The sequence below is a fragment of the Myxocyprinus asiaticus genome, chromosome 28 (genome assembly GCF_019703515.2).
Source record: "Myxocyprinus asiaticus isolate MX2 ecotype Aquarium Trade chromosome 28, UBuf_Myxa_2, whole genome shotgun sequence".
Taxonomy (NCBI): Eukaryota; Metazoa; Chordata; class Actinopteri; order Cypriniformes; family Catostomidae; genus Myxocyprinus; species Myxocyprinus asiaticus.
Window position 1 is genome coordinate 43789683 of NC_059371.1, and position 26271 is coordinate 43815953.

The 26271-nt window shown below is 39.0% G+C and overlaps 1 protein-coding gene across 1 annotated transcript; it reads left to right on the top strand.

Moving 5' to 3' along the window:
• Positions 1-4312: 4312 nt before the first annotated feature.
• Positions 4313-26164, top strand: LOC127418590 (zinc finger protein 883-like). Its single transcript, XM_051659223.1, has 3 exons — positions 4313-4351; positions 16812-17067; positions 22258-26164. Exons 2-3 carry the CDS (start codon positions 16812-16814, stop codon positions 23688-23690), a joined length of 1689 nt encoding a protein of 562 aa, XP_051515183.1. The 5' UTR covers positions 4313-4351; the 3' UTR covers positions 23691-26164.
• The last annotated feature ends 107 nt before the right edge of the window (positions 26165-26271 follow it).

Genomic DNA, 26271 nt, shown 5'->3' on the forward strand with positions numbered 1-26271 from the left:
TGTTATATAATACAATTTAACGACAGCATGTACAAAACATTTCTTTATTTTAATGTTTTAATTTAAATTTTTATATTTCATACAAATCAAACAATACATTTTTGTGACAGTGTTATGAATTAGGCAATTACACAGCTCACACAAACAAAAGATAAAAAAAAGGAAATGGTCTGTCATATATATTAAGACAAGAGATTTCAGAAAAAAGATAAAAGATTGTTACAGGGAGGACTTTACATAGAAATAACATTATTAAGGAAGTCCAGAAAGGGCTGCTAGTACACAAAATTTCATATATGAAACAAAAACAATGGATAGTTACCACTTCTGTTTATCGGCCAAGCGAACAAAGTTATCAACTGATGCCGATAATTGCAAAATGGCAACACCCATAAAACAATACCAAGAAAAACATCAAAAAATTAGATTTTTGTTTAATACCAAGTCCCAGTAAATGTGTATATAGAACTGAAGTCAGCACAAAAATTGGCAAATTTGACTGATATATTTTATATATATTTTATCCACGACTGATCACCATACGCCAGCAAGCCAAGTACACGAGCCTACTGCTACATCACCACTGTTTTGTGGTGCATAACAATTTACAATTACTGTCCTAACACCTTCTACCTTATTTTTATTCTCAGGTTAGGTAAAGTTAGTCAAATCTGGCCTAAATTGTAAGCATCTAAAAGAAAATACAACCTGGTCAGAAGACTCCTCCGCGGTAAGTTCTGGCTCACGAACTTAAAACACTACAACACAAAAGCCTCAGTTGGCAAGTCTTTTTGTAATCAATAAAAATCATTTTATTACAATTTTCTTAGCAATCAAAACGTGTAGGTAATTAAAAAAAAAATACAAAAACGAAAAATGTATCAAAAGGTATTTTTCAAAAGCTTTGTAGCTGGAATTTCCTCAGCGTCGGAGATACTGCGCTGAACGCAACAGCATCTGATCTTCTAATCTCCACATCTGCCTTTTATAGACAAGTTAGCCATCTCTTGAACAGGGACTTCCTCACATGTCTCCTTTATGGATGACATCAGTTGTAACTTTGCAAACGCCTTCAAATTCCCTTTAAATAGACTTCGCTCTTGCCTCTGTGTCGAAGATGGGGAATTTTCCTTTGCTGCCATCTACATCACCTCGCCTTCAGAACACCATGCTCCGCTCATGGTAATATAGGTTGTTCTAGCTTAATGCATGTTTCTTCTCTCTGTCTAATAAAAAATACTTGAACAGGAAAAAACTCTTGTTTCTCATTGACCTTGAGTTCAAAGCTGTGCAGTCCAAGCCTGGCACTGGTTCAAACTCTGCAACCATTTCCTTGCACCTGGGTCATAAATCTAACACACTGTTCTAGACAATATTTTGTATCTGTTGGACATGTTCAGACATGTCCTGTTCACTCTGGTTTTTAACTGTATATAATTAATCCATGTTTAACTTATTTAATACATACAACTCTAATGGGTAACCATGGTATACAAATGTTTAAATGTACAATGTATTTTACAGTAGTTCACTCATAGTTTCATGTATCTTTTGGAACAAACAAGGAAGGGAGGCTAATTGCATTTTCAATATTATACAACACCATACACATCTCTCATTTAGAAGTTAGATTAAAGATAAATTAGGAAAAGTAATTATTGTTTTAGGAGAAATTCTGGGGCAAAGGTTGATTTTGGCTAATATTTATGCACCTAACGCTGATGATCAGGGCTTGAAGAAATGTTGCAAGCTGCTGGCACCCCTCATGATATAATATTGGGAGGAGACTTTAATCTTTTGATGGACTCATGTCCTTGATCATAGGAAGCAAAAGTGTGTAAACCCCCTAGAGCAACACTGACAGTGGGCGTGGCTTGGGAGGCACTTAAGGCAGTTCTTAGGGGTCGGATCATACAGTATGCCTCATTAATCACAAACTCCAAAGCACGGGAATTCGTGGTGTTGGAAGGGAATATTAAATGTGCCGAGGCAGAGCTGAAGTGCCGAATGTCGTCTGATGGCCTCAGAGAATTGTTTTTGTGTTGTTTATGATCTGATTTGGTCACAATGTTACAAAACGTCTGTGATGATCCCGTCTGCATGAATGTTAAGAGCTACTTTTAACTTGTGAAGAATACACCTATGCAAGTTTACCTGGAGTTTAACTACTGTTGTGTTTTACACACACTTACCGACCACTTTATTAGGTACACCTGTACACCTACTTATTCATGCGATTATCTAAATAGCCAATCATGTGGCAGCAGTACAATGCATAAAATCATGCAGATGTGGGTCAGTAGCTTTAGTTAATGTTCACATCTACCATCAGAATGGGGAAAAATCTGATCTCAGTGATTTGGACCGTGGCATGATTGTTTGTGCCAGATGGGCTGGTTTGAGTATTTCTGGGATTTTCACACACAACAGTCTCTACAATTTATGCCGAATGGTGCCAAAAACAAAAAACATCCAGTGAGCGGCAGTTCTGTGGACGGAAACACCTTGTTGATGAGAGACAATGCTCCTGACCCGTAACTGCTGGGGCTGAGATAGTTTAAGAACCCCTGCCTTAAATGCATCTTTAGCAACACTTGCCTCTGTCATCTACAAATTGCCCAAATGGCATAAAATGTGAAACCAATTAAATAAAAATATTTTGTTCAACTGTATTTCTATATTTGTCTTGCCATCTGCATGTTTACATACTGTCTGATGTCACTATTAAAGGTCATCCTTCATAATCTGTTTTTGATTTGTTTTGACTTTGATACATGATACTACACTATGATATTAGTTACATGATAAAGCTTTTTCCACTTATTGTAGCATTTATCACTAATCATTATTATAATTATACGGCCCATTGGAAAGAATGTAACACTGGCCTTTGTGTATTTTATCTGAATTGTTTCTGACTCAGGTTGTAGATTTAGTTGACACAAGTAATGAATGCTGAAATGTCAAATATTTAGGCATTTGTTTATGATTAACATTTTCTGAATAAATGAGCCGTCACTGTTCTGGCATTTGTACCGGCTCATACTGTTGTTTGTTTTTCTCTCTCCCTCCTGTCTCACAGGTGGAGCCGGCACGCATGATCAGCATTTCCATGGGAACGTTGATCGTTCACGGAGAGGCGCTGATCATGGTAATAGTTTACTCGCCCGTTCCACCTGCTTCTCACTGATTGCACTCCCTACTTATTCCTTGTGTTTTCTCTCCTCCTTTGCCAGTTTATTTTTTGCTGTCAAATGTAAGCTGTGCTCTCTTGTCTAGTTGGAGATTGCTCATGCATTTGTTGGTTGTCTGTCTCTAGAGGTGTGGTTACCTTCCTGTTCTTCATCGCCTTTGCCTGTATAGTTGCCAAGTTCCCTTGGAGGAGGATTCCTTGGGCTCTGCCTGCGTGTTGAGGGAGATACTTGCCTGGGTTTTGCTTTGCACCACACCAGTTTCAACGGACTCTCTTCGGATTGCTCCTGACTTCCACAACGCACGCATTCCTCATACTAATGCACTCATTCCTCAGCCCGCTGAGCGGCTATTACTTTTGACTCTGCTCACTGCATCCGGTGCTGGGTGCACCTGTCCTCATTTACAAGACTGTTTGAACTGTTTCCCTCTGCGTTTGGGTCCCTTTGTCTCCCCTCACCCTTTGACATGAGCAAAAAAAAACCAAAAAAAAAAACCCTAAGAGTATTAATTCTGCCACTAATTTTGTATAAACTATGCAACCTATAGGACCTTATAAAACTTATGAATTTATAAAGTAATAAGCAAAGCACTAGATATTACATTTTTGTGGTCCATTTCAGAGCTTTGGTGGAGGGGAATATAAGTCAATTAGTTATGTCAACTTTTATAGTGCTTTTTTTTTTTTTTTTGTCATTTTGGAGCTTGACAGGTTCCTTTTAACAAATATTATGAAAATGTGATCCAATGATAAAAGGGTGTTTTTTGTATTCAACAGAAGAGAGAAAGTCATACAGTTTTGGAACAGCATGAGGGTGATTAAATGATGACAGAATTTTCATTTTGGAGTTAATTATTCTTTTAAACATTTTGGTTTCCCAGTGATGTCTGAATGTGTGCTGCTTTATTAGAGAAAGATTTCAAATTATAGAAACATTTAGGAAATGTCAATGGAAAATAAGTCTGGTCACTTCAGATTTTCTTGTACAGTGTATTTTTAAGTTGAACAACAGCAGCAGGAATAATCGGATGTTGATATTTTAAACACTCCAGTCCAGCAGGAGGCAATGAAATGAACCAGAAGTTGTTTTATAAACCAACAGAAAATTCAAGAAGAAGAAGATCTCAAAGTTTGGATGCTCAGTTCGGTACGTTTTCGGTGTGTTTTACATTATTTGTGGCATTTGTATTTATTTTGATGTTTATTTTTCTGTGCGTGGTGTTTTTTTAATCAATTTGTTGTTTTAATGACTGTAAAAGAAGCTCTTTATCGTCTGATGTAGTTTGTTTTGTTACTGTCCAGATAGCAAACCGACATAGTTGATTTCACATCTTTTTGCTTATTTAAGTCACGTTCAATCTGCTATCATAAAATCGATCTAATTGGTTTGCTTACCTGATGTTGAAACGACGTTGATTTCAGCTGGGTGAAACGAGTTATACAATCAATATATTTTCTACTTTTGTTTTTAAAATCCCTTGCTCTAAAAATTGAATAAATCAGCCTATATATTTACTCTTCATTAAACACAGCAAATTCAGGCACTCATTGTTTTATTTACACAAAACCAAAAACCAATTATAGAAATATATATTCAATTATAGAAAAATGCATTTACCCTGTTGCATTCACAAATGGATGTATAATAATAAATTATAGGTTCATTTAAAGATAGTGTCAATTTTACAGATTTTAAGAGTTAGCGCATCCATAGAATTAAAATACAGTCATCATATACACACCCTCATGATGTTCTGTACCTTACACATTTTTATTCTTTGGAACATAAAAGGAGATACAAGGCAGGACATTAGGGACTGACATTCTCAGTTACCATTTTCTTTCATTGCCTCTTTCTTTTCTATTTAAATGAGTGGTTGACTGAAATCCAATATTGTTGCAATATCTTCTTTGGTGTTTCACAAAGGAATAACATACAGGTTTGAAACTTACAGAGCCCCTTAAGAGGACAGAGAGGGAGGATTAACCCCCCCATAGTTGAACAAACCATAACCACAAAACCTGCCATGGTTTGTAGTAGTTTAGTACCATATATTAACCATGATACTTGTCGTGAAGCCATTGTATAACAACACGGGACAATAAAAAGTATGGTCATAAAATTTGAATTTTGTGGTTCCTCTGGTTTTACTACCATAATTAATCTATTAATCTAATTAACCATTATGAAAATGTAACCTTGTTTTACTACAGAAACCATTGTTTAGCCATGGTATTTAAAAGATTTACCATGGTTACTAAAGTCATGTTTGTTAAAATTTTACTTAAGTAAAACCATGGTTTATTTATTCTGAGGGAGCAAAAAGAAAGTGTTACTTCACCCAAAAATGAAAATTCTCTCATCATTTACTCACCCTCATAGCATCCCAGGTGTGTATGACTTTGCTTTATCTGCAGAACACATCTGAAGACAAATAGAAGAATATCTCGGCTCAGTAGGTCCTTAAAATGCAAGTGGATGGTGATCAGACCTTTGAAGCTCCAAAACTCACAGACAGTCAGCATAAACGTCATCCATACGAGTCCAGCGGTTAAATTAATGTCTTCTAAAGGGACACGATCGTTGATTACACTTCCTAGCACCATCTAATGCTCTGTGCATGTGTCAAGCACTAGGAAGTGTAATCGAGCTAGAAATCATTATCATGCCTAGAAACTGCAATTGGCAACATGTAAGTAAATAATAGATCACAAAAAACAAATAATATTATAATAAAATTTAGGGGTGCACCGATTGATCGGCCACCAATCTAAATCGGTGATCTTCGTCTTAAATCCGTGATCGGCCGATCGTGCCTATATTTAGGGCTGATTTTTTTTGCAGCAGGCAGGGGAATCACACATACACTGCTACTCTAATGAATGAGTGCTTGCTCAGCCCTTGAAGCATGACAGAGTGGCCTTTGGAGGGTGAGTTGTTGGCAATTCTAAGCATTCACGTATTTAAACTCTCAGACATGATTCAGGCCAGGGAAACCTCTGGCATGACGAACTCCCCTCCCCTCCCTTCCCGGAGGGGAGGTGTTGCCCTTTTGGCCATCCTTCTGCCTGCAGGTCTTCCCCACCTCTCTGGATCCCTGGGAGAGGGAAAGAGTGAGGGGGAGCGACAGAGAGAGAAAAAAAATCGCCTGGTCCTCAGCCACTCCTCCGCCCTCTGGCGGACGACAGCCGCTCCTCCCTTGGTGGACGGCAGCGAGTCCTCCGACCCCTGGTGACGGCTCCTCCCCTTCCTGGCGGACGGCAGCGGCGAGGACTCCACGACAGAGCATCCCCCCTCTTTCCCGGGTTTCGGCACCAGTGTAACGGGTTCAGGATGGGCAAGGAGGAGGCGGGAACCGGCAGAACAGTCAACATAACTTTAATGACATAAAAGAACTGAAACATAACATAAACACAAACACGCACACACACAGCAGCCGCGTGTGACTCTCTCTCGAACTGGCGCCTCCGACTCTTCTTTATCACCCTCCCGACTGATTAGGGGACTCGGCACCGGCCGTGCACGGCCTGGCCACGCCCTCCTCCTTGTCACAAACTGTTTAACCTTCAATAACGGCACCGCGTCTTCACGCATTTGCTTAATAATTAGTGATTTGTGTTACAACAAGACACCAAAGACAGTATAAACAAATCATAGATATTAATGATTTCTCACTGGAGCAGTTTTAGAACTTGTAATGGATGTCTTTTTTTATTTTTGAACATATCTCTACTGTGTGTGATGCTCTCATGGTTTTACTGGTTGCCAGTATGTCACAATGACCTTTGATATTGACAACAGAACTATTCATAACTGTTTTCAATACAAATAAATGTTAGCATTACACAATTATTGTAATTTTGGTAATACTTTATAAAAAGGTTTAATTTCTTTAACTTTAGTTAATGCATCAGGTTTCATGAACAATGAACAATATATTTTTTTACAGCATTTATAAGTCAATGTTAATAAAAATACAATTGTTCATTGTTAGTTTATGTTAGTTCATAGTGCATTAATGTTACTAATACAACTTTTGATTTTAAAAATGTATTAGTATATGTTGTAACTAACATTAAGTTCATTAGTTCATGTTAACTACAGTAATGTTGTTAAATAATGTTAACAAATGGAACCTTTTTGTAAATTGTTACCGTAATTGACTGTGTGGGTCATACAGCGTATAACTTGCAAGAGTGTGGCAAAAGGCGCTTTTTAAAAAATTGTTATCGGCTGATCTTAGTTTAAAAAAGTCAGAGATCGGTATCGTCCACAAATATTCTGATCGGTGCACCACTATTAAAAATGTTACAATATTTTGTCTACTCACTTTCCTGCAACAGTAAATCTCGCAGCTTTGAAATAAGTATATTTTGAATTGAGCCAAGAGGTCAGCATGTGACGTTTCAGTCTCTTATTGGTTGCGTGTCCTCTCGTCGTATGAATTCATGGTTCAGAGTTTACCAAGCTTGAACTTTGGTATGCAGCATAGACAACATTTCTTTGCATTAGCTTGCGTTTCCGCTCTGCTGCATTTGGATGCATTAGAATGGGAGTGAATGGAGTGCGAAGTGTAGTGTAACCGCCCTTTTACGGAGAAAGTTAAGTCAAACCTCCTTAAGCCGCCTTTTCACTGTCTCCAACATTCGCATACGATTGTCGTATTTATCCCCCTAGTGGCAGTTGTGATGAACTGTCATTTTGCACGCAATAGATTTTATTAATTGAAGGAAAATCTACCAAAGGTTTACCTCAGAATGACATTACTGTGAGTGATTTTGTTGAGCAGATGAATGCATTCAATGAAATACGTGATTATTATTCATTTCAGTAGTTATTATTTGTAGAATTATTTATTTTGATACTGTTTTATTGTTACTGTTATGATAAATAACAGCTACAAAACCGTAATTCAGCAAATACGAAGCAGAAATTCATAGATGTGTTTTTCAATAAGTATGTTTTGCATGTGCAGAAATAAATGACAAATGCACACATTAAATCACACAGTTACTGTAATTACAAAAGCTTTTTGTCATATATTAGCAACATAAACGATCATATATATCTTCCCCATTGAGGCGCATGCACAAAATGGTGATACTTGCCGAGATAAATATACAAATAATAAATAGCTATGCATATAGGACAAATGACCGCCAATACTTTTGGAGGGAACATGTGGGGACAACATTAAAAAATACAATATTAATATTAATAATATATTACTTATCAATATTGATGCATTTTTACAATTATCAAGTGTTTATGAGAAAGTTGACCAAAAAAGTATTAATAATTCTCACCTCATACACATAGATTTGATTGGAATACATCACATACGGTCGGGGTGTCGCATACTCAAGTTAAAACATTTTAACACATCCAAAGCTCAAATCAGATTCAGAATCCGCAGATGGTCAGCAGCCCCCTTGCAACTCTCCATAGGAAATGAATGAGACTGCTTTAAACAGTAGGCAGCCCTGACATGCCAAACAGCACTGAGGAAAAGAGCAACACTGTGCAATGCGCTAAAACATTTTTTTTTTCATTACACATCACCATTACAAAATTGTTTCACGATTTTACATGAGTAAAAGTAACTTATATTTTGACAATGTTATAGTTTCAGATTAAATAATCTATTGGTAGAATCTTTTAGACCTCATTTTTATATCATCATTAACAGTTGCAGTTAAAGTTTCAAAATGTGTTTTGACTAATATATTTTCACAAATACTATTATTTATTATCATTATTACTAATTGTGAGAGGTTTGTATAGTGGGAAAGGAGGAAACGGGAAACTTGGGATTTCAACTCAAAGGTAGAACTTTAATTAAACAAACTAAAAATAGCTTTTTCAGCACAACACTCATCAGATCACAGTCACAATTCAACAGTCTTTTTCTGTCTGGTAGCTCTCTCTCCTTTTGTCTCTGGTGTGGTCCCTTTTTATCGCTCTCCCCAGTGCTTACTGCAGTCAGAAACAGGTGTTAGACATTATAGCGCTCAGGTGTGTACTTGTAGCTACACTGACCAAACAATGGTAATGAGGAGACTTTCCTCCTGTGTAATATGTATGTTCTGTTTGAAATGAGGAAACAAATTGGATAATAATGAGCTCATATAAATAAATATGCTCTTCAGTTTTTAAAAGGGGGAGACTAACCTTTCTGTAGCTTTTGCTGTTGACGTCGTCAACAAAAATAATGTCACTTGATGCATGCCCTTATACTAGAAAACCATGAACAAAACTATGCGCCCCAGGATACATTATTTACAGGTCACGCTTTTACTGTGGTGGGTCGCCACTTGATTTCAAATGTAAAATCTGGGTCCCAAAGCAAAACCAGTTGAGAACCACTGCTGTAGCCTTTTTACCAGAGATGAGAAAAAGTCATTGTTTTACAAGTCACAAGTAAGTCACAAGTCTTTGCATTCAAATCCCATGTCAAGACAGGCAGGTCCAAGTCAAATCACAATTCCTCAACTTTAAGCTTCAAGTCCTAAACAAGTCATTAGTGCTCTTTGCACAAATTAGTGTCCTAGTATTAATTACTGTGTTAAATTTATTTAAATTTATATCAGGAAGGATTTTAAAGTTCAAGTTAAAGTTCAATTTCATGTGAGATATAATATATATTTTCACCAAGGGCAACGATCTATCTCAGTTCAATTTGTCTGCTTAGGGATGTGCTTGAAAGTTACGAGTGTCTTAAAGGAATATTCTGGGTTCAATACAAGTCGAGCACAATAGACAGCAGTTGTGGCGTAATGTTGAATACCACAAAAAACAATTTTGACTCAATCCTCCTTGTCGCTGCCAGCGCTTATGGCCACGGAGACTGTTCCCCTGTTGCTGCCAGCGTCCACGGCCACGGAGGCCGTTCCCCTGCTGCTGCCAGAATCCATGGCCACGGAGGCTGTTCCCCTGCCGCTCCCAGTGCCTACGGCCATGGAAGCCGTTCCTCTCTCACTGCCTGTGCTCATGACCACAGAGGTCGTTCCCCGGCCGCTGCCCATGCTCACAGCCATGGAGGTCGTTCCCCTCTCACTGCCAGTGCCTTCAGCCGCAGAGGCCAGTCCCCTGTCACTGCCAGTGCCTTCGGCCGCAGAGGCCGTTCCCCTGTCACTGCCAGTGCCTTCGGCCACAGAGGCCATAATCCTGTTGCCTCACCTCGCTCCCGTCCTGGAGCCTTCTGTCCTCGCTGCCATACTGGAGCCGCCTGTTCAGTTCCCTGTGGCTGTCGATGAGTCCGTCCAGTTCTCTGAGCCTGTCCAGTTCCCTGAGATTGTCAATATTCCTGTCCAGATTCTCATAGTTGTCGACGAGTCTGTCCAGTTCCCAGTGCCCACCTCTGCCCTGCCTCACCTCATCCCTGTCCTCAAGCCTCCTTCCAGGCCACCTGACCTCACCCCCTACCTGAAACCTCTTCCCAGTCCGCCAGACCCCGCCCCCTACCTGGACCCTCCTCCTAGGCCGCCGGACCCTGCCCCTACCTTGAGCCGCCTCCCAGGCCACCAGATACCATCCCCTTCCTGTACCCTCTTCTCAGGCTGCCGATTCTAGGAAATCTCATCCCAGTTTAACCTCAGGTTACACCGGTATTCCTCAAACCATCAGACTCATCTGCGCAGAAGAGCAGAGTCTAAGCCCAACTCTTGTAAATTACCAAAACAGTGTTCCTCCACAAGTAACTTTCAAGTCTCCGCGGCCAGATGGCTTTGCCGCTAAATTTTTTAGATCTTATGCTACAGAACTGGCTCCAGTTTTGTTAGAATTTTATATGGAATCATTAAAGAATGGAAAGCTTCCACCAACCATGACGCAAGCCCAGATCAGTCTGATTCTTAATAAGGACAAAGATCCAAGCGAGTGTAAGAGTTACCATCCAATTTCCCTGATACAGCTAGACATAAAAATATTGTCAAAAAGTTTGGCTAACCAATTAATTTATGACATCTCTTATACATATAGATCAGGTGGGGTTTATTCGGGGCCGCAGCTCTTCTGATAACATTAGGCGTTTCATCAATATTATGTGCTCAGTGGCGAATGATCAGACTCCAGTCGCTGCCATCTCACTTGACACCGAAAAGGCGTTTGATATGGTAGAATGGGATTATCTTTTTAAGATTTTGGAAATATACGGGTTCTGGAATACTTTTATTGGATGGATTAAGTTACTTTATAGACACCCGTTAGCGGCAGTACAAACAAATGGATTAATTTCAGATTATTTTACTCTGGATAGGGGCACCCGTCATGGTTGCCCTCTTTCCCCATTATTATTCTGTCTTGCCCTGGAACCATTAGCAGCTGTGATAAGAAAGGAAGATTATTTTCCTGGGGTGGTGGCGGGAGGTATGGCGCATAAGCTTTTGCTTTACACAAATGATATTTTATTATTCGTCACCGACCCCACTAGATCTATGCCTTGCCTCCAAAGAATTATTAATTCCTTTTCTAAGTTCTCAGGATACAGAGTCAGTTGGTGTAAATCCAAAGCTTTGGCTCTGACGGTGTACTGCCCAGGGCGCCTTCCAGTGGCCCAAACAGGGCATTAAGTATTTGGGTATTTTATTCTAAGCAAATTTGTGTGATTTAGTTAGAGTTAATTTTGACCCCTTAATTAAAAGTGTTTCGAGCGATTTGGGCAGGTCTGCTTAATTACATTTATCTATAAATGGGAAGGTTAATGTTATTAAAATGAATTTTAATCCAAAATTCAACGCTAAAAAAATGAGGGTTGTGGGTGGTTGGAGATGAGATGGCTGGTGGACTTCAGGGCGCCCACTTTTTTGTGTGGGCGCCTCGTGCTGCCCCGGGTGGCTGCCCATGTCACCCATGCCTGAATCCGCCCCTGTCTTCATGTTATTGATCATTTCACATGCTTTAGTGCTTGGAGTATGACCACAAAGAAAGCAATTGAAATTGTGAAAAGCTTCATTCATTGCTGGATCAGCATCCACGGTCCACCCAAAAGACTGTTCAGTGACAATGGTGGGGAGTTAACAATGAGGAGATGAGGGATATGGCAGAATATTTACACATTGAGGTAAAGACAACAGCAGCATATAGTCCCTGGAGTAATGGTCTTTAAGAGAAACACAGTCAGACCCTCATCGAGATATTGCTGAAAGTAAAATATGACAATAGATGTGACTGGAAAACTTCCCTAAATTGGGCATTGATGGCAAAAATTGTATGCATAATGTACGTAGATACAGTCCATATCAACTTGTGTTTGAAAAATTCAGAATCTACCATCGATTCTTACTGTTAAGCCATCTGCTCTGGAATGTACTAGCGTAAGCGTATGGGAAGGACAGTACATTTCAGCATTGCATGGTGCAATAAAAGCATTCACAGAGGCTGAATGCTCTGAGAGAATTCGAAGAGCCTTGCGTAAACAGTATGGCCCACAGATGAAAATATGAGACTGGGGACAAAGTGTACTATAAACATGTAGACAGTACAGAATGGAAAGGTCCAGGTGTCGTCATTGGCCAGGATGGGGCAGTGATAATTGTGATGCATAGAGGGTATTTACTGTATGTTTGTGTCCACCATTCCAGGCTCCGAAAGGCAGATGGTTGTCATACAGTGCATGTAGAAAATGATGAGAAAAAACAGGTAATTTAGGATCAGATTATCCAGCAGGGTACTGTATTGACTGGAATGGACAATGACAGTGAAACTGAAAATGTGGAAAAAGGACAGGCAAATGAGATGAAAATGATGTTCAACTTGACACATCAACACAGCCAAAGGTTGGGAGAAGTCAAGGTCTCGGGTAGGGGTGTGTGATATTGACAAAAAATTATATCTCGATAATTTTGGGGGATTTTGTCAATACTGATAAGTAGACAATATTTTGCATACTTAAAAATGTGTTTGTAAAAGTCTTATTGTAATAGATCGCTCTTTTTAATAGGATATTAATTGTTGCTTACTAATGATATTAATGGAAACAACATATTTAAGGAAAACAGGTCTTATTTATTTAATTAAAGTAAAAACAATACAAAAACATTGCAATCACTAGTGCAAGTATTAGTGATCAAACAGTGCAAGTATGAGTAAACCATTTCTAAGTGGCCTACAGGATTTACTTTGTAAAAATTCATTTTAAACCAACAGTTCCCTTAATGTAAACAGCACATGAATCCAAGGGAAATAAAATACTCATCATAATTGAACTACAGGGCATGAAAATTATAATCTGGAATTAGAATGATTCTGCTAAAGTTTGCAGAGTGTGTTTTGTGCTGGTACCTTGGCTGCTTAAGTCCTGTCGTGGACAGCTGACTCCCGAAGCTTTTCATATTCTTCATATTATGTGCGGTGGCTAGTTCGCAGATGGTGAAAAGTTAGCTGTCGAGTTGTCTTTAATGGCAACCAATTTCCAACATAGTTTGCAGATTGCTGTCTTTTGAGCAACATCCGTCTTTTCAAAGCCAAACCACCTCCATGCAAGTGAGGATGATCCACGTCTAGCAATTAAATCTAATGATGTAGATTGCAAGGCTGGTGGTATCTGTATTTTGTCTCCTGGCGCTGTTTGTTCACTAATTTTTAAGTTCAGTCATGCATTTTTTAGGCAGTTACGCTATCTTAACTTGTGGTGTGGTGACCATGCACGCATATACTAGCACACTGCATTCTAATAGGCTACATCACGCAGTGAATGCATGGACTCTCAAAGTGGAGTGGTGTTGGCGTAGTGGACTAAAGCACTGAACTGGTAAGCAGAAGGTTGCTGGTTCAATCCCCACAGCCACCACCATCGTGTCCTTGAGCAAGGCACTTAACTCCAGGTTGCTCCAGGGGGATTGTCCCTGTAATAAGGGCACTGTAAGTTGCTTTGGATAAAAGCATCTGCCAAATGCATAAATGTAAATGTGTGTATTTGAGTGGTTTTTGCAAAGAGAGTGACATACTCGATAACGTCAGCTCGCACATCGTAAAAACAACAATTAAGATATTATCGTAGACGATACATATCGCACACCCTTAGTCTCAGGTTGAAAGTAGGACAAAGGATTACCATCACAGAAAGAGAAAGTGATGAGTCACGGACTGCACAACTCTTGGTAAAGCAGGAAAAGTTACAGGAAAAGACAAAGACTGGTATAATCTACAATATACCCAATCTGAGACTGTTATGGGCATTGCTGGGTCAGCTGACCTGAGACAAGACCTTCAGATTGTTCCCCAGACAACACAGAACCAAGAATTGACCACCATGAAAGTGTTTATCATTGAAGATGAGACGTTTGTTGATGCAAATGAAGTGAAAGATGACAGTCAGAATTGCATCAGCACAAGGTGGTTGTGCTCAGTCAAAGAAACACCTAATGGTGGAGTGCCAAAGGCTAGACAAGTTACAAGTGGTTTTGAAGAAATAAATATCAATGACCTTCCAAAAGAATATTTGTGCTTCAGATGATCTAATCTATCGAATCTATTATGGCAGTGATATGTCAGAGGAAATGGCAGCTGAACTCCATGGACATCAAAGCAGATTTTCTACACAGAAGAGAACTGACGATAAATGTATAACATCCACCCGCCTCCAGAAGTACAGTGTAAAGGAACTTTGTCGAAGTTGAACAAATGTGTGTATGGCTTGGCAGATGCCTCTTTGTACTGGTACAACAAAGTTAAAGATACTATGCAGCAGCTGTGGTATCGTGTATCACAGGTTGACCTTGAACTGGCTGGATGACGGCGCAGAGCTAATTAAAGTTCTTGCTTCTCAAGTTGATTTCCTATGGGGTGGTTCTGAAACATTTTCCGCATTGGTTATCCCACACTTGAAAAATGCTTTCCACGTTGGCCGTGAAGAGCACAACAGCTTCAGTTATATTGAAATTGAGATTTCTTTTGGAGATGGTGAAGTGCGAGTACATCAAAGCACCTGCATAAAAGGTCTTCAGCCCATTGTTATGGATCCCGTCAGAGCTGTTCAACATAAAGCTCCACTAACAAACTGTGAGACTGACATGCTGAAGTCTAAAATTGGTCAAATCTTGTGGGTTGCTAGACAGAGTAGACCAGATGTAATATGCAACACATCTATTCTTGCTTCCACTACGAAACATGCTACCGTTCATACTTTGCATGATTTATAAAAGTCACTGGAAGTGACTCTCTAATTTCAGCACTTGAAAAAAGATGGGGGGGGGGGGGTCAAAATCAAAAGTAACAGTCAGTATCTGGTGTGGCCACCAGCTGCATTAAGTACTGCAGTGCAACTCCTCCTCATGGACTGCACCAGATTTGCCAGTTCTTGCTGTGAGATGTTACCCTACTCTTTCACCAAGGCACTTGCAAGTTCCCGGACATTTCTGGGGGGAATGGCCCTAGCCCTCATCCTCCGATCCAACAGGTCCCAGACGTGCTCAATATGATTGAGATCCGGGCTCTTCACTGGCCATGGCAGAACACTGACATTCCTGTCTTGCTGGAAATCACGCACAGAACGAGCAGTATGGCTGGTGGCATTGTCATGCTGGAGGGTCATGTCAGGATGAGCCTGCAGGAAGGGTACCACATGAGGGAAGAGGATGTCTTCCCTGTAACGCACAGCGTTGATATTGCCTGTAATGACAACAAGCTCAGTCCGATGATGCTATGACACACCCCGCCCCAGACCATGACGGACCTTCCACCTCCAAATCGATCCCGCTCCAGAGTACAGGCCTCGGTGTAATGCTCATTCCTTCGATAAATGCGAGTCCGACCATCACCCCTGGTGAGACAAAACCGCGACTTGAACACTTTTTTGCCCATAGGTGACGTTGTTGCCGGTGATGTCTGGTAAGGACCTGCCTTACAACAGGCCTACAAGCCCTCAGTCCAGCCTCTCTCAGCCTATTGCGGACAGTCTGAGCCATGATGGAGGGATTATGCATTCCTGGTATAACTCGGGCAGTTGTTGTTGCCATCCTGTATCTGTCCCGCAGGTGTGATATTCGGATGTACCGATCCTGTGCAGGTGTTGTTACATGTTGTCTGCAACTGCGAGGATGATCAGCTGTCCTTCCTGTGTCCCTGTAGCACTGTCTTAGGCATGTCTCAGTACTGAAATTGCAATTTATTGCCCTGGCAACATCTGCAGCCCTCATGCCTCCATGCAGCATGCCTAAGGCAAGTTCACGCAGATGAGCAGGGACCCTGGGCAACTTTCTTTTGGTGTTTTTCAGAGTCAGTAGAAAGGTCTATTTAGTGTCCTAAGTTTTTATAACTGTGACCTTAATTGCCTACCGTCTGTAAGCTGTTAGTGTCTTAACGACCGTTCCACAGGTGCATGTTCATTAATTGTTTATGGTTCATTGAACAAGCATGGAAAAAAATGGTTTAAAACCTTTACAATAAAGATCTGTTAAGTTATTTGGATTTTGACAAAATTATCTTTAATATACAGTGTCCAAAAAAGGGACATTTCTTTTTTTGCTGAGTTTATATATAGCCTGTTATAAAATGCAAAGAACACATTTATATTTATATCATTTCTAGAACAGAGCTGTTCTTGTGTATAATCATATAATAATGTTTTTGAGTTTGATGAATGTCAGTCCATTATAATGATGATGTTTTTGTGTTCAGATGTTCATCATGAGAGAGCAGGTGGATGTGATTCACGCTGGAGAACAGCAGATGCTGCAGACACCAGTGAAGATTGAAGTGAAGCAGGAGGAGATAAAAGAAGAAAAGACAGCAGAAGAAGAACAGAGTGATGAAGATGATGATGAACAGCAGATGCTGCAGACACCAGTGAAGATTGAAGTGAAGCAGGAGGAGATAAAAGAAGAAAACACAACAGAGGAACAACAGAGTGATGATGATGATTTTATTCCTGCTGGTATGTTTCTTCCTGTAATGTTGTTACATTTTCATGACAATCGACTATTATGTCAGAGTTTGACACAAGAAAGACAGTTTTATCACTCAAATGTCAAACTAAAAAGTTTGCTGCTGTTTTCATTTAAGTTTTCATGCTCAGTTGTCTTTTAAATAGGTGCATGTACTGACCCTCATGTTATTCCAAACATGTCAAATCATTTGTATTTGTATAGCGCCTTTCACAACACACATTGTTTCAAAGCAGCTTTACAGAAAATCATGCATTAACAGAAATGTAGTATTTATAAAGTCTTAGAGTCTTCATTGTGTAGTTTGATTAAAGACGATTGTGAATTGTGTATAAAAATAAGTAATTAAATAATAAGTATATTTATAACCCCAGTGAGCAAGCCGAAGGCGACTGTGGCAAGGAACACAAAACTCCATAAGATGTTGGTTAATGGAGAAAAATAACCTTGGGAGAAACCAGACTCACTGTGGAGGCCAGTTCCCCTCTGAATAACATCATGAATATAATGCCAATATTACTTATTTATGTGCAGTGCAAGTCATGGTTTAAAATGAGTAAACTAAGTATGTTTTAAAGAACAGTGTTTAAACAAAGATTTTGTAAGAACTGTAAGATTAATGACTAATGTCTTTGAAGTTCATCCTGGATTAACTGCAGAAGTTCACATAAACTACGTTTCCATCCAAGGATTTTTGGCGAAAAAAGTTTTAGCGCATCAAAATAAAGCTGATAGAAATTTAAATTATCCCGTGTCTACATAATATTTTTCCGTTTCACTCTAGCGCATAAACTCTATGTCGATACTTCAAATGTCGTGAAAAACTGGTTTGGAAACTCTTTTTGTCGAGAAAATTGGCATGAATGCAAAAATGTAGTGTCACATGACAGAATTTGCCCCAATTGTTAGCCTGTGTTAATCATGATGACTGTATACATCCTTGAAAGCCAATTTATTGTACGTGATTATGGATTGATCTTAACGGCATGTAGATCCGATGCTGCAAACATGACACTTCCAGGAGTGCCAACAGAAATATATTGTATCACGCACATCGACAAGAGCATGGAGAACTGTTTGTGATTAATTTAATCGCGGTTGCCATCCGTTTATTTATTAAAGTTGCATTTACACACCATTCAAAATAATAGACAGCAGTCATGGAATTAACCCACAATACAAAAAAACATATTTCTGTGCACAAAGATGTTTTAAATTAAAAATAAATATGCAATACTAGGAGAAAAGCTTTCGTACCAAACGAAAAAATAATATTGTTAGGCCTATATATTTGCCTTTAGTTTACACAAACTGTAGATGAAAAAAGTCGGCTGAATGACATTCTCAGAATGTTCTAGACTTTTTTCAAGACTATAAACTATCAGAACTATTTGTCCAATGCTGAGTTCGCTTTCAGAAAACGAGCTTTTGAACATTTTAAAACGTTTAAATATTTTAAATCCAACCCTCTTTACCTCGGATCGCATTTGCTGACTTCTTCAGAAAATGTAAATTGCATTATGACGCTAAAATTAATTTTAGATGACAATCAAGTTCAGTTGGTCGTTAACAGTTGCTGGACAAATATGCAGGCCATAATGTAGTTGTGATGGCGATACTTTAGATGATTGTTCAAAATAGCCTATTGAATATCAGGAATGTATCTCATGTAAACCCTGATATTACACCGCAACAATTTTTCTTTAATAGCTGTGCACACAGCATATACACATCGATGGATGGTCCTTATACTAAGTCTGAAAGTTTCCCCCACTACTTGGTGCAGGTTGCCAGCTTGAACAGGGCCATGACGATTCTCTTTCGGGTCGGAACCAGTGGCAACCTGCGATAGGTGCAACATCAGGACCAATATCAGAAGGGCAACAGCTCCCTTTTGATTACAATTCCTCGTCTTCTGATTGCATTTATTTGTGAAATTAAAATGACAGTAAGTTGGCTAATTTCAATGAATTGTCTCAATACTCTCCCCATTTTACAAAGACTTAGGAGGAAAAAACATTAGGGACATCTGGGAGGCAAAAGGTACACAATTAGCGATAAACATACATTTCTGTATGGAAACAGCTTAAAGGCAGATTTCTTTTGCAATAAACCAAAACTTATGCGACAAACAGTTTTTTTTAGGCATGACGTCATCACGCACACCATTTTTATCGATAAAAGGCCATTTGAATGGAAAAAGGCAGAAGACGGCAATTTTTCTTTTACGCATTTTCACTTTGTCGATAACAAAATAGCGCGAAAAGTGGATGGAAACTAGGCTATAGATACATTGTCCTTTGTTAGTTGGCTGATGAAGGCTTTTGTTGTCAATTAAATGATAGTCTATGTATTCCAATTTAAGAGTGTTGTCCATCATTAGACGAAGGTGATGCAGGCAGAGATCAGTGAGGTGCTTCGCAGTTCAACCAGCCAGTAATTTCGGTGAGGTCTATCCTAAATCCAAGGTTCAGGCAATGGCATATGAACTATCCCATGTCTTAAGGTTGGAGTTGGCATCAGTTCATCCTCTGAAGTCCATCGTAATAGACTGAAGTGATGTGTGGCTGGCAGTGGCTGCATTTAGTCTTCATCACTCAGAGACACGTAGCAGTGGAGTCCGAACCCAAGCAGGAATGGAGCTGGATCCGGCCGGTTCTGGTAACCTCAGGATAGGAGTCCCGAGGTTGAGACAGGGATACAAATAGAATAATATTAGCATATATGTCATTCAGTGTTTTGCTGAGTTATATAGATCATGATCAATGTTTCTGGTTCTGGCAGACCTAACTAAAGCAGCCTAATTGTGAGTTGAAGGATAAATTAGGTATATGCCTGGCTAAATAGATGAGTCTTTAGTCTAGACTTAAACTCATTGAGTGTGTCTGCATCCCGAACAGTGTTAGGGAGACTATTCCATAGTTTAGGAGCTATATAGGAAAAGGATCTACCTCCTGTTGTGGATTTTGATATTCTAGGATCTATTAACAGGCCCAAGTTTTGCGATCGTAATGAACATGATGGAATATAGCATGGTAGAAGGTCACTTAAGTACTGTGGAGCTTGACCATTCAAAGCTTTGTAGTTTATTGAAGTTTATTTATTGAACTTGCTGGACATCCTCCCAGTAATGCATTACAATAATCTAGTCTTGAGGTCATGAATGCATGAATTAGTTTTTCGGCATCAGCAAAAGAGAGCATGTGTCATAACTTAGTAGTATTTCTTAGGTGGAAGAATGCTGTTCTACAAACAATGGAAATTAGATTTTCAAAGGACAGATTGGTATCAAATATAACACCTAAGTTCTTCGCTGTTGAAGACGATGTAATAGTGCATCCATCGAGAGTCAAATGATATTTTAGCGGCTTATTTTTAGAAGTTTTTGGTCCAATAAGTAGTACCTCTGTTTTGTCAGAATTGAGTACAGGGAAATTGCTGGTCATTTATTGATACACTGGTAATCTGGAGAATTGTGAAATGTCATTGGGTTTCCAAGAAATATAAAGTTGGGTATCGTTGGCATAACGGTGGAAACTTATTCCACGATCCCTGATAATATCTCCCAGGCGAAGCATATATAAGGGAAAAAGCAGAGGCCCTAAAACTGATCCCTGTGGCACTCCATATTTTTGTTTCATTTGACAATTCCTCGTTTATATAGACAAAGTGGTAGCATTCTGCTAAATAGGACCTAAACCATGCTAATGCAAGTCCACAAATGCCAACATAATTCTCTAGCCTATTCAAGAGAATGTCGAGATCTATCGTGTCGAAGGCGGCACTAAGATCTAAAAGCACTAGAAGAGAAATGCAGCCGCGATCAGATGATAGGAGCAAGTCATTTGTAACTCTGATAATTGCAGTCTCTGTACTGTGATGGGGCCTAAATCCTGACTGAAAATGTTCATATGTACTATTTCTCTGTAGGAATTAACATGGTTGGGAAGACACTACTTTTCTAGTGTTTTCGACATAAATGGGAGATTTGAAATTGGTCTATAATTAGCCAGTTCTCCAGTATCAAGTTGTGGCTTCTTAATAAGTGGTTTGATAACGGCTATTTTAAAGTTTCTTGGGACATGCCCTAAGGATAGCGAGGAGTTAATAATATTAAGAAGAGGTTCTGAGATTACAGGGAATACCTCTTTTAAAAGCTTAGTTGATATTGGATCTAACATACATGTTGTGCACAGCATGGCCTTATCTATCAGTGGGTGGGGCTTCAGCATGATTTCAGCAGTCCAGCAGGATTCTCGATATTTACAGAACAGCATAGAGTGGGATCTCTCGTGCTACTACTAATTTTTGTCCCAGGAAAAACCTGGCTGACTAAATATCTCCACAGAACAGGACAACTCCCAAACAAGTCAAGAAATGAAGAAGTGCTTGTTATTAAAACAGGTGCGACATCTGTGCTGTTGTTTCACAAAAACCCACACAGAGCGGAAAAATGTCATAGGCAAACTATTGCACGACGATAATCATTCGTAATACACGCAATTGTTATTATAGCACACAAAAGAATATTATGAAAGCCAAAAGATGTGCACCGCATTGATTCGGTCATTATTGTTTTTTGTTTATATTTATTTAATGTTTGTTTTCTGCAAGAAGTTTACATAATTTTAGATATTTTCTGCAAGTGTTTCTTTTTGTTGTATTTTTTAACTTATACATTATTTTTGTTGCATTGCTTTGGGAAGATTTAGGAAAGTTTGTAATAATCACTGGTCAACAACATATCAGACAGAAATGTGGCATAATGTGAAATTAGCATTATGGTAAGAATAAATTAAAATTAAGTTGTGTTGTTTTTTGTTTGTTTGTTTACATGGACTATTGTCAATTTCTAAATAAAGAGAAAATTATATGAGGAAGTATTTGGAAGTTTTTAACTCACTGACTGGATTATCCTAAACTAGGCAGTACAGTATGGTTAATGTATTAAATTTTGGTCATATCGCCAACTCTAAACTGACACAATTAATCTAAATGACTACAATCATGAAATTAACTTATCGGTCAGAATTGATGGTATAAATGTAAACCTTTTGCACAGCAAAAATCACAAATAAATACTGGACGTTTGTTGTATACTGCCATTAAATTAGGGTTCAACTTGATTGAAATTTGTCCCTCTTGAATTGATTTTTGTCAACTTATTGTGTTCATTGTAGATCTGATGGAAATGAAAGAAGAACATGAGGAGCTGAATGAAGTGGAGGAGAAACATCATGATTTCATAACTGGAGAAAAATATTTGAGTTGCTCAATGAATGAAAAGAATTTCTCTACAAAAAAGCATCTAAGAAAAGCAGTCAAGGAATCTTTCACCTGCTCTCAGTGTGGAAAGAGTTTCACACGTAAAAGCGATCTTAAAAGACACATTAGAGTTCACACTGGAGAGAGACCATACACGTGCCATCAGTGTGGGAAAAGTTTCACACGTAAAAGTGATCTTAATAAACACATGAGAGTTCACACTGGAGAGAGACCTTTCACGTGCCATCAGTGTGGGAAAACTTTTGCATATGCAACCAATCTCAAGGACCATCTTTGCTGTCACTCTGGAGAAAGGCCATTTGAATGTGATAAGTGTGGAAAATTATTTGTTCTGGCACAATACCTAAGAAAACATTTGAAAACTCACACAGATGAGAAGCCTTACAAGTGTTCTTTTTGTGGAAATAGTTTTGCACATGTGTCCTATCTTAAACAGCACCAGAAAATACATACTGGTGTGGGGGCTCATATATGCTTTGAATGTGGAAATACCTTTATTACAGCCAACAGCTTGAAACGGCACCAAATAATTCATACTGGAGAGAAACCATACAAGTGCTCATACTGTGAAAAGAGTTTCACTCAGTCAGAAAACCTAAAAACACATGAGAGAATTCATACTGGAGAAAAACCATTCAAGTGCTCTCACTGTAAAAAGAGTTTCACTTATTCACATTGCCTGAAAACACATGAGAGAGTTCATACTGGAGAGAAACCATACAAGTGCTCACACTGTGAAAAGAGTTTCACTCGGTCAGAACACCTAAAAACACATGAGAGAACTCATACTGGAGAGAAACCATACAAGTGCTCACACTGTGAAAAGAGTTTCACTCAGTCAGAACACCTGAAAACACACGAGAGAACTCATACTGGAGAAAAACCATACAAGTGCTCACACTGTAAAAAGAGTTTAACTCGGTCAGAACACCTAAAATCACATGAGAGAACTCATACTGGAGAAAAACCATACAAGTGCTCACACTGTGAAAAGAGTTTCACTCAGTTACATGGCCTGAAAACACATGAGAGAATTCATACTGGAGAAAAACCATACAAATGCTCACACTGTGAAAAGAGTTTCACTCAGTCAGAACACCTAAAAACACACGAGAGAATTCATACCGGAGTGAAACCATACAAGTGCTCGCACTGTGAAAAGAGTTTCACTCGGTCAGATCACCTAAAAACACACGAAAGAATTCATACCGGAGTGAAACCATACAAGTGCTCATATTGTGAAAAGAGTTTCACTCATTCACATTGCCTGAAAACACACGAGAGAACTCATACCGGAGAAAACCACCACTGCAATTACTTTATATAGACATGTAAAAAAAAAAAAAATCCCAAGTAGTCACAGAGTTTGAATTTTTTCAATGTCCGATACCAATAAGCAGGAGAGCAGGTTGGCCAATGGCCGATATATATGCCGGTATATATAATACAGTTAAACAACAGCATGTACACAAAATTTATTTTATGTTTTATTTTTATTTTTAACATTACATACAAAACAAACAATATCAAAGAATAGAGACAAGTTTATGAATTAGGTAATTACATAGCACACACAAACAAAAGAAAAAAAAGGGTATGGGCTGTCATATGCATATTAAGACAAGAGATTTCAGTAATAAGAAAAAGATTGTTACAGGGAGGACTTTTCACAGAAATAACATTCTTAAGGAAGTCCAGAAAGGGTTACCAGTACACAACATTTCTTAAGTGTGTTTTGTAAAATGGAGAAAATGCAATTACCTTGCCTCCTTGTTTAATTATTTTATATATGTGTTTTGATACATGTATTTAGTCAATGTATTAAATATAATATTCTTTACAAGAGATGCATGAAACTGAGTGAACTCTTTTTATCTGTAAAGTGTGCTACATATTTAAACAATGAATATAACATTTATTTTGTATGTATTAAATGAGGTAAACATGGATTAATTATATACAGTTAAGACCAGAGTGAACTTGTTGCTGTGTATAGGACATGTCTGAATGTGTTTTACAGAAAAAATGTCAGACAGAGGAGAAAGTGCCAAGAGATAGAAAATGAGCAAGGTGCAAGCTGAAGGCTGCACAGAGTTGAAGTTGAGGTCAAAAACATAAGGTCGAGGCTGTTTTGCGGTACAAGTATTTTATTTGACTAGAGAGGAAAACATGTATTTAGATAGACCAACTTTATATATATGTCATATTATATTATACGTAGAAGTAAAAGAAATATATATTACCATAGATAGAGCATAATGTTTTGCAGATGGGACGTCGTGGATGACAGTGGAGAAAACTTGTCGACAGAGACAAAGCGAAGACTATTTAAAAAGACTTCTGGAGGCGGACTTAAAGTTACAGCTTACATCACCAATGGGGCAGTTACCGATAGACAGGACATCTATAAAAGACTGATTCAAAGATCATTACATCAGATATTGTTCACTTGAACAGTATCTCCAACCCTAGATGCCTTGCTGATATTGCCCTCGACTGAAAAATCTTTTGTACTTTATTTTTACTTTGCATTTACCTTGAATGTTTTGACTGCTAAATAAGAAAATGTAACGAATAAATTGAATTTTATTGATTACGAGGAATTTGCCTACCGAGGCTTTATTTTTTTAATATTTTGAGATTGTGAGCAAGAACATACCACAAGGAGTCTTCTGTCCAGGTTGTAAGTATTTTTAAAATGCTTATAATTTAGGCAAGATTTGACTTACTTTACCTAACCTGAGAAATATAAAATGAAGGTAAAAGTTGGTAGGTTACCCACAGTATAATAAGTTAAACAAAAATAGTGGAAAGTTAACACGTTTATCAGTCAAGTGAACACAGCTATTCGACTAATGCCGATAATTGTAAAATGGCCAAATATCGGCTGATTAACCAGCCTGGATGATATATATGTCAATCACTGGTCACAGCGAGCAAACATTATCTTCAAGTCCAATAATATTTAAGGAGTACAGAGAGAAAGCTAGCAAGAGACCCGCAGAGATCCAGAAACTGGTAGAGTCAGGAGCAATCAGAAAGCTCGGTCCAGAAGAAAGGGACCGAGATGGCGAATCCTGGTTTATCCCACACCATATGGTGCGCCACATTGAGAAGAATCGTGTGGTGTTTGATTGCTCCTTTCAGTTCAATGGCCTCAGTCTAAATGAGTCTCTCCTCCCCGGCCCCACCTTAGGTTCATCACTGCTTGGGGTCTTACTCTGATTCAGTGAGCATGCGGTGGCCATCAGCGCTGATATTCAGGGCATGTTTTACCAGGTCCGCCTTCTTCCTGGAGAACTCCTTCAGTTTGTCTGGCGCGACCTGAGGAAGGAAGATCCCCCTGATGTCTTTGAGGGGCAAGTGCTCCCATATGGGACAACCTGCAGCCTGTGCTGTGCTACCTTTGCCCTGCAGCGACATGAAAGAGAGCACAGTCAACAAGATGAGGATATAAGGTTGTCGATCGAATGCTGCTTCTAAGTTGAAAATTGCCTGCAGACCTTGCCATCACCAGAGGAATCTAAGCAATTGGTTGATAAACTGAGGGACCTGTTAACTAAAGGTGGCTTTGAACAATGGGCCAGCAATGTGCCAGCCATCATTCGTCACCATCCAAGTGAAGCCAGATCAGATGGTCTTGAACTCTGGCTAGCCCATGAGAGGACGGATGTCCAAGAATCCACATTAGGACTTAGCTGGAATTGCCCTAAAGATGTGCTGATGTAGTGTCACCGGCCCATAGACCATGGTGCCCCCACCATGCAAATAATTTACAAAGTGTTAGCGAGTCAATATGACCCCTTAGGATATATCCTTCCATAAGGGCCAAAGTATTAGTTCAGCAACTCTGGAACAAGCAGCACAGCTGGGATGAAACACTACTTCCCCAGGACTTGGAATGTATG

Excerpts from the sequence above, each read along its gene's own strand:
- LOC127418590 (XM_051659223.1), top strand. The coding sequence starts at position 16,812 with ATGTTCATCATGAGAGAGCAGGTGGATGTGATTCACGCTGGAGAACAG. Across the intron at positions 17,068-22,257 it reads TGATGATTTTATTCCTGCTG|ATCTGATGGAAATGAAAGAA; the intron begins GTATGTTTCTTC and ends TGTTCATTGTAG.